At 37.4% G+C, this 12,879-nt stretch overlaps 1 protein-coding gene across 7 annotated transcripts in view; it reads right to left on the bottom strand.

Moving 5' to 3' along the window:
• Window positions 1-721: 721 nt before the first annotated feature.
• The window catches only part of Rps6ka3 (ribosomal protein S6 kinase A3), a 101,912-nt gene continuing 89,754 nt past the window's right edge, over window positions 722-12,879 (bottom strand). For all 7 annotated transcript variants that reach the window (XM_023709013.1, XM_023709010.1, XM_004625656.3 and 4 more), the window contains 6 exons: window positions 12,342-12,500; window positions 9,975-10,136; window positions 8,884-8,960; window positions 7,813-7,930; window positions 2,060-2,200; window positions 722-1,404 (listed from right to left, as the gene is read on the bottom strand). In XM_023709013.1, the coding sequence (XP_023564781.1) occupies window positions 1,282-1,404; window positions 2,060-2,200; window positions 7,813-7,930; window positions 8,884-8,960; window positions 9,975-10,136; window positions 12,342-12,500 (780 nt within the window). In that variant the 3' untranslated portion in view covers window positions 722-1,281. The remainder of the gene's footprint in view (window positions 1,405-2,059; window positions 2,201-7,812; window positions 7,931-8,883; window positions 8,961-9,974; window positions 10,137-12,341; window positions 12,501-12,879) is intronic.

Below are 12,879 nucleotides of genomic sequence, written 5' to 3'. Positions count from 1 at the left end.
CAAGTTGGATGTAGATAACGAATACTGTAATCTAAGCAGACCCAAAGGTCATTATGAAAATTGATCCTTTCTGAAGTTAAAGATTATCATCAGGAAGAATTTAGGAAATAATGCTGAAGGTTCACTTGACCTACTTTAGCTATGACTTGAGGTTAGAACAGATACTGTTTGATCAAGAATGTTTTATTTTCCTAGAATAAGAAAATTTAAATCCAATTTCATATAGAGGCCTGTGGCTGTTATTACATTCAAATTAGTGTTTCATATAGACTACTTAAACAGAAAATATCCAATAGGACTTAAGTTACTGGTTGTTAAATTTTCCTTCACTAAATTCTTTACCATGACTTTAAAGGTCTTTGATGTGTGCTGGCAAAATTTCAAATGATATGCCAAATACCAAGTATGGATATTATTTAAGATTAAAAGTGCAAGGACTATTTCCTTAATTAAGGACAAAAGGACCCTATGGAATTTCAAAGTACATAAACTTCATAGATGTACTGTATTCTTGATTTCATGCCACATACACATAACTTTCTCTACCAAAAGAGCTCTCTAGGTTAGTCTGACACAGCACCTGACTTTAAGAAACAAACGAAACAACAACTCAGTGAAACAGACATGGGGAAATATGTACATTTTGCAAGTGTTACATTCAACAGCTGTTCCACAATCTGGCCATTTTTCGGGCTGTCCAACAATACTGTAAATCCAGGTGAACCATTTAACCAGATTTAATAGTTGATTAATAATAGATTCCAAGTTAAACAAGGCATGTATACATTAAAGAAAGCAGTACAGAAATGTACTGTATATGAACTGTTTACAAAAACATACAAAATGTTGGATGGCACAAGGGATACAGTGCTAATATAAACGGATTGTTTAAGCTAAGTGCTTAACATAAACTGTCCATCCCTATAGCTAACAAAGAATATTTAAGGGACATGAAATATTTTCTATAAAAATAATGCTATATGGTGTAGAGTACTTTATTCAGTGTATTTTAGGTGGTATCCATATGTTCATTATTTTTCTTGCTGATTCAGTGAATGTATCTTCATCATATTTCATCCCAAGCTCCAGGAAAATCTAACTTGCTAACAATCATTTAAAGCGAGAAGAGACGAAAGCAGGAGCAGCAGCAGGAGCAGCAGCATTATGGGTACCAGCTGGGACAGTGTGTGCTTGCAGGTCTCTCTCAGATATGTGCTACCTGTCGCCAGAACTTGTGCTATCAGCTTATACCATGGTACCAAATTTCTCACTGAGGTCACTTCACAGGGCTGTTGAGGTGATTTTTTTTATACCTCTCCGCTGAGCAAGAGTAGAGCGGCCTACTGGTTCCAAAACCGGTGACTGATTACGGTTTAAAGCGGAGTATGTAGCTGCCATGGCACCCTGAAGAGAGGAAATACAACAACAGAAATAATGTGTACAGAGACACGAGGCAAAGGATTTACTGGCAGAATTTTTTTCACATGCAAATGTGCCTAGATTTTATTAGTTTCATAATGAAACTAATATTGATCAAATCCTCTGATTTAATCAATGTGAGAGGTCAGGGATAGACTTAAAAACTGCAGTCTTCACTTTTCTCAGGGTTATTCCATTTTTGTCTTTGTAGTACTTTAGTATGAGAGGCTGTACAGTATGCTCTTTCACTTTAGAAAATCCATAAGTTTATCTATCATGATTGATGCTGAATAAACCTACTTATGTAGACTGACAAAATTCAAAAGTCACCCTTAATTTATATATATTTGGAGGGTGGGTTGAGACAGGGTTTCACTTCACAGTTCAGGCTGGCTTTGAACTCACAATGTTGCTCAGGCTAGCCTAAAAATCACAGTGATCCTCCTATCCTCCTGTCTTAGCCTTCTGAGTATGGGGATCACAGATATGTGCCACCATGCATGGCGGATTACTGATATTTTTCTTTTTAGGTCGCTAACATAAGAGAACTCCATACTAGAACTAGATGGAGGCTGAAAGGAAAAGGTGTCAGATCACAGAGGGTGCCATATGGGAAACTATAACTGGCTGGGGTGCTCACCTTTACTAAATGCGGTGCATCCTGCCTGTTTAGTTGGTATTGTGGCAGTTGGTCCCAGTGGACGATCCAAGGATGTCTGAGCACAAGAGCAGCAGTCAGTCTCTGATGAGGGTCTACATGAAGCATCTTTGACACCAGGTCCTGTCATGAGAAAATAAAGCAAGATTAATCCTCTATGGATTCTACGTCTATGGCACTTGGTGCAGGTAAGCATTCTTCCATAACTTCTATGTCCTGATTTCTCCCTGATAGCAGCCCTTTGGTCAACATGACAATTTGGAAAAAAAATACTCAAGTCTCTATTGTCTCTCTAAATGAGTTAACAGTAATTTTGGCATATCACAAAGGAGCAGTTTACCACATTTTATATATCTGTAATTACTTTTTTTTCCATCAGATTTTCTATTCTGGGGCTGGGGAGATGGCTCAGTAGAATAAGTGCTTGCCTGGCAAGCGCAAGGACCCGAGTTCAATCCCCAGTTCCGCAAAAAATAAAATAAAGTCAGATTTTCTATTCCTACATTTGTAGAGGTTCGTTTTTAAATAATATTAACTACTTAATAAAAACTTTATGTGTGCTGCTAATACTGAAAAGTAGAACATGAACATCCAAGAATAAGAATTTAATTGGAGGGCTCTAAATGCCCACCCAGAAGATTATAGAGTTCCTGAACTTTTTTCTCCTTGAAAGGCAACTCATTAGTATTACAAATAAACTGGAAGATACAGAGAAGTGAAAGAACATAAAGAACATCCATACTATTATTCTTCCAGAGACAACCATTGGTAACAGTGCCTATCTATCTGGCCAGCCAGACAGATAGCTCAGTGGATTACAGCACCTGCTTAGGCAGATGCAGAGACTGGGGTTCAATCCCGGGTGTGCTGTGCTGGCTTCACCCTTGGGGCATGCTGAAACAGTGATTGAGACTGGGCATGGTGGTGCATGCCTGTAATCCCAGCACTTGGGAGGCTGAAAAACAGGAAGGATCACTACAAGTGTGATCTGTGTAGTGAGACCCTCTAGACCCTGTACTAAATACATTAAAAAAACCAAACAAACAGTGCCTGTCTATCAAACACCTACCTATACAGGGAATATAGATCCATGTCATCACTATCTCGTTTTACATCTTGCAAAATGACAACATAATTGTCATTTACAAAAGCTAGAGAAGTGAATTAGGAGGTTCATGTGTTGAAGGCTAGCCCAGTGTATGCTGTAAGTTTGAAGCCAGTCTGGACTACACAGTCAGAACTTGTCCTAACAAAACAAAACAAAAAACAAAAACAAAAAGGCAGAGAACGCTGGTCTATTGAGGCTTTCAGTTCAGTGAGGGAATGGAAAAGAATCAATTGCAAAGTAAATAAGTTCTGATAGGCTGGATAAGTATAAGGTACAGGTAGAGGAACATAAGGAAATCCATGACCTCAACTAGGTGGTCTGGCTTAGCAGTGACTTCCTAAGAGGAAAGTGAGACCTGAAGGATAAGCAGAAGTTTCATTAGAGAAAGGAAGGGAAAATGGTGTTTCAGGTACATAAAATGCAGTGCACTTGGAGGAAAGCCCTTGGGTGTGAGGAACTGACTCGAGTGGAATATGGCTGCAGTATGTATACATTTATTGTCACGGAGAATGTGGCAGCCAATAAAGTATGAGAGGTAAACAGGGACCAGATCGGCCAGGCCTTTGTAAGCCATATTAACAAATGTGGATTTATTTTGGAGGCAATAAAGCATTTAAAGCAAGAACATGATGCTGTCAAGTTTGTAAGTTTAGAAAGATCACACTAAGTTGTGAAAGAAAATGAATGCGGGGATAGAGGCAGCCTGGAGATTTATTTCTGTTTTTGAGACAAAGACCATTGAAAGATGACAGCTTCAAATTAGAGTACAGTGGCCCTTCACTTACTGTGGACTTCACTTACATTCCAGACACTCCTGCGATAAGTGAAAAATCAGAGAAGTAGCAACGTTATACATGTTTTAGAATTTATGTATGTTTTAAGGCTTTATAAATCTTTCCCACACTCTTATAAACCTCTCCCACACCTTTTTTTTTTTTTGGCAGAACTGGGGATTGAACTCAGGTCCTTGTGCTTGCCAGGGAAGCACTTATTCCACTGAGCCATCCCCTCGGCCCCTACTCCCACACTTTTAAAAATACTTCCAGTGTTCTTAACCATTTTCTAAACTTGTAAACCTATGTCATTTTAACAACATATGTGTATTGTACAGTATTGCAAAATCCCAAGATATAGCGAAAAATCCATGTTAAATAATTTAGATTAATATTTTCTTGAAAACACGCTGTCTCAGTTATTCTGCTCTCATTGTTGGGACAAAATACACAACACGCACAATTAAGGAAGGAAAGATTTATTTAGCTCACAGTTAGTGGAGGTTTCAGTCCATACTCAGCTGGCTTTAAGGCAGAGTAGCACATGGCAGAGAGCAACAGTTTATGGCAGTGGAGAAAGCAAAAAGCAAAAGGGAGGGGCAGCAACTGATGCTGCTAGCTAGCCTCTCTCTCTTCCTTACACTGTGATTCAGATTATCCACACGGGTGGGTGTAGCACTCCACCCATAATCCCAGCATTGGATCAAAAATTAATTACAAACTCTAGAATAGCGTTCCAGGACTGCACGAGGCTTTGGGGGAACAACTAGACACAAACCATTCTCTAGAAACAGTGAGTCCACAAAAGCCGAACCATGAGACAGCAAGGGACTACTGTATAAGGAATAGTGAAAAATGGATGGAACTGAATAGGACAAAGAGCTGACAGAAATTGGTACTAATTAGATGTTGCTTCAAGCACTTCTGTGCTACAAAGACATTTATAGTTTCTTACTGTTAGTTATCATTAATAGCAAATAACAGGCATAAATTGTTGAATATGAGTAAATATATAAATTCAGCTAGACAAAGCAACATATACCTATAGACTTGCCTACTCAGGAGGATCACTTGAGCCCAGGAGTTTTGGGGGTGAGTCAGCTTGGGTAAGATATTGACACCCATTTCAAAAAAAGTTAAACAACAAAAAGAGAGAAAGGGAAAAATCTAGGGCAGAACAAAACTCTCTTTCTCATTTATGTTAAATCAACAAACTAGCAATTCTATTATTCCTTATCCATTTCTTTTGTATTTGCTTCAAATTCTACTACCACTACTTGTTTGGGTACTCATTGATGACTTGAAATATATAAAATCTTACATGTCCGTAATACTATGTCAGTGAGGAATAAACAAAACAGTGTATATAAAAGTATAACAAAATCTGCGGCACATAAGTTCTTAGTAAAGGGCAGCTATGGTCTTACTCTCAAAGTCACATATACCATACATGGCCCAACGGACTTACACTTTTCACATATGCAACTTGCTCCTGAAGGGACACACTCAAATTGAGCCTCTTTTGTGGGTAATCATAATTTTACAAGTTTTAACTGTAGCAGAAATTACTAGTGATGAGGTGGATGCTATTGCTTGTGCTCTGTTTTTTTTTTGTGCTCTATTTTTATCTTCATTTTCACCTACATTTTTGTTCTCACCAAAAAAGTATATTGGAATGAAAGTGAATGAGGGAAAACTATAGACATAATCTCAACTGGATTTAATTTACTAGAAGAACAAGCAATGTGCAAGTTCTGATATTTTATTATGATTTTTACATTATTTACATTACTTGGTACATCTCACAATTGATCATGACAATTTGTGGCAGACTCCATAAATGAGCATTTTTGCTCCAGACTGCAAAAAAAGGAAAATTTGATCATTGTACTGTGTTGTAATTTTTCGACTTTAACACCTAGAGTAAGCCCATAATCCCGAGCATGAGCCATGAAACTTTTCACAGTGTGGGTTCGTCAGTTAGCTATCTTGTACACCCTGCAGTAGTCACATCAAATGACCAGCTTGGAGGTACCATGCTACTCCTGTGCTACTATCATTACCTAACTCATCTTGGGATGGATCACCAGCTTTTGCACCCCAAATCTGCTTGGCAAACTCCTTCACTGCTTCTGGAAAGTTAATCCTCACTGCATCATCTGTGAACTTCAGCACAGAAACTATACAAGTGTTACAGTACATTTATTTTTGGCTAACTCAGCTAGACTATGAGCTTCCTGAGATGAGGAATTCTATTGTTGTCACATCTTTTTATCTCTGAGGCTTTCATTTATCAAGCACATTGTAGGTGTTCAGTAAAGGAATTACAAAGGACAAGAGTACCCAGAAAAAGTAAAGTACTTAAAGATATTTTACTGTTAGAAAAAGATAAAGGATAAGATTTATTTTTAATTTTGGGGGGCTGGGGATTGAAACTAGGACCTCACATATGCTAAGCACATGTTCTGCCATTGAGCAATACTCCATCCTTGCATTTCATTTTACTTTTTATTTTATAGTACCCACCCTGTTATGACTTGTTCTTAATGTCTGCCAAAGCCTCAACACAGTTGTAGGTGAGGTTTCTTCAGAGGTGGTAGGATCTGGACTGTGTGACACTGGGATGGATTCATGGTGCAATGTTAGGATCAAGGGCACTAGAATTAAGGGTGTGAGTGCTACCTGCCCTAGGTATAAGTAGTCTGGATAAGATAGAAGGAGTAGAAAGAGCTGTGGTCATCCCTGGTTGCTTCCCTATCTTCTGCCCACCATGAACTGTTTCTCCTTTGTGATGCCTGCCTGCCACAATACTTTGCCTTGGAACCAGATGATTATGAATTGAAATCTCTACAAACTGTGTGCTAAATAATCTTTCCTCTCTTAACTTTGGGTATCAGGTATTTTGTTGTAGCAATGAGAAAAGTAACTAAGACATACCCCTCCCTCACATTTGTTATTTATTAAACACAGGGCCTTCACACTGAACTACATCTGTAGCCTGTTTCTGTTTGTTGAGACAGGGTCTTGCTACATTGCCCATACTGGGTTTAAGCTTACAATCCTTCTGCCTCAGCTTCCCAGAGTGCTAGGACTACAGGTGTGTGCCAACATTCCTAGCTCTAACATTTCATTTTAAGTACAGTTTAAAAATAATTTATTAAAAATTTGATGTGCTCCATTTACTTATACAATCACCTGAACTCCATCTTTCATCCCTAAAGAAAAATCAGTAAGTACTTTTACCAATGTTTCTTCATCTATGTTTTTCTTATTTTCAAGTGGAAAACTATTCTTTTCAAGAATTTTGTGTGAATAAAGTGAAATAGAGCAGAGAAGAAAAGTAAGGTAGAGCTACTGGATGACAGATTTAGGGAAGGCTTTTCAAAGTAATTTTAAGCAAAGGTCACAAAAATACGCTACTGCTTGGAGATTTTCTTCATAATACGAATCAAAACTAGGATATGATATCATTATTCTAGGTACTAAGGGCTCTGGAATTAGATACTTAAGAGTGCCCACATGTATCTGGTATATTAGACACAGATAAATTTACACTAAACACTTTTAGATGTATAGATATAAAGGCAAACTAATGTCTTCTAGGGAAGAAAAATAAATGGCCCATTTTGGAGTCTACCTGATAATGTCACTTCAACATACTACTTAATAAGCAAAATTTTTTAGCTGATTGTATTTCTGCTTACCATAGTTTATGACAAATTATTTTCTTAAAAGCTTGTAACAGGGATTAAGACTAACTTAGTGGTAGAGTACATGCTTATTATTGTGCTAGTGGCCTTGAGTTTCATTTCCCAAAACAAAACAAAGAGTTTATAGCAGGAATGTATACTTACCTTTGCTGTATCTGAAACAGAATTCCAGTAACCACCACTAAGTGAGAATTTTCCGCTACCTATTCGTGCCAGTATTTCCTCTGGTGTATCATCAGGACCATTTGCAAATGGAGTGTAACTAAATTATAATAAAATTAAAACGTTAATGAAATTTCTTTTTTGGTTGGTAATCTTTACATGTACATATTTAGTGGCAGTTTCTAGAAGTTCTCTAAGTAATTCAGTTAATGCAATACTTTATCTTTTTAAAAAATTTTTTTTATTTATTTATGAGTGTGGGGGGGGCAGCTTAGCCCACAGGGGGCGGGGCTGGCTGGCATGTGGTGCTGGGGGATTGAACCGCGGTCCCTGTGCTTTGCTAAGCTTGCTCTAAGTAGGTGCTTTAGACCACTGAGCCATCTCACCAGCCCCTGCAATACTTTATTAAAGTGAAAAAAATCTATGAAATAAAATGTCATATGCCAAAGAATGGCCTATAAAATATTAGATTTAATATATATGGTCAATATTTTAATTATAACCTACCATAGAATAAAATACTAAAAACAATGCATGTGTATGACATGAGTACAAAACAGATGGAAAAATAAATTTAATGGCCAGTGAGATAGCTCAGCAGACTAAGTGCCTGCCCAGGCAACTGCAGAGCCTGGGGTTTGATCCCTGGCACCACATGCCACACCAGCCCTGCTAGCACTGGGTGCCCTGAGCTGGCAACCAAGTCTGGGTATTGCAGCACACACCTGTAATCCTAGTACTGGGGAAGCTGAAACAGGAGGATCACTACAAGAGTTGCATAGTGAGATCCCCATACCAAATACATAATAATAAGTAAAAAATAAGTTTAAGACCTTAAGACTTTAATAATACAGCTATAAATGTGGCATTATAGAATTATATATATATATATGACTATAGTACAGATCCTACAGTATATAAAATCCTATAATCCTAATATATAATCCTATAATCCTAATATTTTTATATCCCATAATATATGCATATATTAGCATAAGAAAACATAGAATGTTATTTACACATAAGTGCTCATAATATATGATACATACTCACCCAGTAAGCATTGTATAGAGGAGGACACCAAGACTCCATATATCACAAGCAGCATCATAGCCCTGTCTTTTTAAAACCTTCAGAAAGTAAAAGATGAGTGTTACTATATACTACTGTTTTTATATATATTTGGATAGGCTGTGAACTTAAGTATATTTTTCAAATCAATGCATACAAGAAAAACTTCAACAGAATATGATTAACAATGCAATATATTGCTTTCATCTTGGAATATCCTACTATTAATCATGTATCTGTATATACATATGCATATGTTTGGTATTTGAACACTTATTGTTACTGTAGGTACATAGAGGAATATAGAACAAATTGAAGATAACATTTATGTTAATAAATTTATATTTTGTATGGAATTATAGAAATGGTTTTAAGAAACAATTTTAAGAACACAACCCAGTACAAATGACATAGTGCAAAATACTACCTATATATTGATTTGCTCAAGTATTTAACAATTAACAAGTAGTATCAGGCATGAGCTATGATGAATACACCAATTTTCTAAAAAGTTAGAATCTCATAGGAGAAATTCAACATGATAAATATTAAGCCACACCGCTAGTCCAATCTATTCTTTTTTTTTTCAGTACCAGGGATTGAACTCAGGACCTTGTGCTTGCTAAGCAAGCACTTATTCTACTGAACTATCTCCCCAGCCCAGTCCAATCTATTCTTGACACTGGGAGAGAGGAAGGGCTAGATGGCCGTCATTTTGTATTGGACCGAGAAGAATCCAGTAGGCAAAAGGAGGAAGTGGGGGGAGTGCAGATGATATTCAAAGGGTAGAGTAACCTTAATGATAGGCAAGAATTTCAGAGTGGCCACAACTTCTGGTAGGAGATAATAGATGGAAAATCTTTGTAATATCTTATTAAGAACTTTAAATTTTTCTCCTGTAAGCAATCAGACATCATTCAAACATTAAACAGGGAAATAAAGGGGCTAGCATTTTATCCTAGTTATTTATTCAGTAAGTCTTCTATTAAACAATTACCAACTGTTCAGTATTAAACACAGCAAACAAGTTCTTAAATATAACAAAACATTGCAAACAAATTCTCTCACATTACCTCTGGTGCAACAAAATTTGCAGTATAACAGGGAGTCATGAGAAGACCATTTTCTGCTCTTAGCTGTTTTGCAAAGCCAAAATCACAAATTCGAATAGATTCTGGGTTCCCAGATTCATCCACATAAAGAATGTTGCTAGGTTTCAAGTCTCTGTGAACCACCTAATTGAAATGCAAATTAGAGCTATATTAACATTACATTTGAACTTTATTCACAGATTGTCAGGCAAGGACAAGACAAGTGCTAATAATCTAAGCATAACTTTGACACAGACCTGGGGCGAGGAGGAGGAAGAAAGAGTAGCAGTTATCTCCTCCTCCTTTATCCAGCGGAGTAGTGGGTATAGACAGTATCTATCTGCAGGTTGTTCAATCATTTCACAATATTTATTGAGTGCCTATCATGTGCCAGGGTATTCTGTATAGAGCTGTGGTGAACAAACCTGTAACATCCCGTCTTTCCACGCTAACAGCTTGAACAGAAGTAGGGAAGGCAGAAAATAGAAAGACTGAGAGATGGAGCAGAGCTGGAAAGGTCACTTTAAACAGCATGGTAAGGGAGTATCTCTAGACCAGACATTTCAGTCAAGACCTGAAGAACACTAAACAAGCCATAAAAAGCGCGGGGGGTGGGGGGGACGACGACAAATTTTAAAAGACAGAAAAGAAAGGAAAAAGAGCCTAAAACTTATACCTAAACTTTAGGTATTACTTATTTGATGTACAAGTGAAGAAGTCATATCTGCAGAAAAGTAACTTACAGTCTTTTTTTTTCCCTGCTAATGGGGATCAAATCCAGAGCCTTTTCTCTATGCTACATACAAAGCCCTTTTTAAGTTTTCAGACAGGGTCTTGTTAATTTGCTAAATTGCCAAGGCTGGGCTCAAACTTGAGATTTTCCTACCACAGCCTCCCAGAGTACATGTCTGGGCTTACAGGTATGTGCTATTATACCCAGTTTATCTTCCTCTTTATTGAACTACTTGAATGTCTCTTTAAAATTAGCTTCCCTGACGCTTGTCCTTAGGCTTAAGTGTTTCTTCCATCATCAAATTCTGGGCCTACATTCTAATCAGTAATTTCAGTTTTAGATCTTAACATTCAGAACTTTAATTCTCCTTAATATTTTACTAAATACTGATAAGGTACCGGAAAAAGGATAAACAAAATGAGAAGACTGCACTGACAATAAACTACTTAAGAAGTATTCTTTTTATTTTACTTTTATTTTTTTGTGGCTGGCTCAGCCCACCCAGGGTGTGGCATGTGGTGTCTGGAATCGAACCACAGTCCCTGTGCTTGGCTAAGCTGGCCTAAGCAGGCACATTAGTCAGCTGACCTATCTTGCCAGCCCCAAGAAGTAATCTTTTATATACATTTATCTAAATTTGTTGTACACTATAAATATATACCTCTTTTGTATTTTAGGGATGGGTCTACAGGGTGTTCAGGGTCTCACTACTGCTTACAGCTCCCCAAGAGCTGCGATTACAGGAGGTGCACCACCAAACCCAGTCTCATTTGCCATCTCAGCATGCCCTGGGGGCGGGGCCAGCACTGCAGGGGATCATGGGGATAGAACACCCCCCCTTTTGCCTGCTTGCAGATGGTTTAATCCGCTGAGCCATTTGGCTGATTCTTATACCATTTTTGTTAATTAAAAAATAGAGAAAATAAAAGCACTCCTTCCCACTTGCTTTTCACGTTTCTTCACTACTCTGTTTTTTCCTTCCTTCATCTTTTCATTTTCTTCTCTCCCTTTCCTTTGCAGACTCCTTTCCTTTAAAAATATAATTTGTTTTTCCACTTACTAAACTTTTGCCCTCTCAGATTACATTTCTTTTAAGGAGCAATATTTTGGCCAGTTACTTAAGAATCTATATGTGAGAAGAAATAAAGCAGGCATCCACCAGCCTGAAGCCAAGTGACTACTTGGCCTCATCCACTTTAAGAATGTCCTTTTTTCTATCTTTCATACTGAACCCAGGGCTCCACTCAAAGTAGGCAACACTCTACCACTGAGCTACAATTCCAGTGCCAAGGCTTCCTTGCTGTTTGTGAATATAAGCCAGGATTCCTTGGTCCTGTTGCTACTTAAAGTGAGCCTGAATTTTAAGGTCACCTATCAGAAATGGTACTGTTTGCAAGGTCAGAAGATCACAACTTTTTCTTGGAAAGCATAAGAATTTAAACAAGCTGCAGCACTTCAAGTTCAGTAAGAAAAGTTACGCAGAGGAAGATCTGTAAGATAAGGAAGCGGACAGGTATTTTCCATAGCATGTAGAAAAAACCTACATTTGTTCTTTTAGTTCAAGTATTAAGAACAGAAAATGTGTATGTGTGTCTAACTAATATTAAAAGACTTACCCCTTGTGCATGAAGATACTCAACAGTTTTGGTTATAGTAAACAGGACAGCACTGGCCTCTCGTTCAGAGAAAAATTTCTGTCTAAGAATTTTATCCAGCAGTTCGCCTCCTTTCATAAGTTCTGTTACTACATACACATACTTCCCATCATCATATACCTGTAAAATTCAATGTAAAAACATAGTACATTACTTGGAGCTTTATGTGTGGCTCAAAAATTAAAATATTAAAGGAAATTAAAACTTGTTTTATAATCAAGAAAAATTTGAATGCTCTCATGGCACCATCGGTTAGCACACAGTACTTATCAAGAAAAATTTATTCAGCGAAGTAGAAGACCCAATACTATTATGGACTACTGGACTCTTTTAAAATATTTTGCTGCGTTAACACACCTATAATATTCAAATAAGGGAACTTAACAAAGAAAGGGGATACAGATAAATGTCCATTTTGTATCTGTGTATTCAAAGTGGTTAGGACAGATATATAGTTACATTCTCTTAATGAATAGAGGGATTTGTTCTAATAGTGTTT

The sequence above is a fragment of the Octodon degus genome, unplaced genomic scaffold, assembly GCF_000260255.1.
Source record: "Octodon degus isolate 3935 unplaced genomic scaffold, OctDeg1.0 scaffold00010, whole genome shotgun sequence".
In the NCBI taxonomy this organism is placed as follows: domain Eukaryota; kingdom Metazoa; phylum Chordata; class Mammalia; order Rodentia; family Octodontidae; genus Octodon; species Octodon degus.
This window is presented reverse-complemented; position numbering and strand designations above follow the sequence as displayed.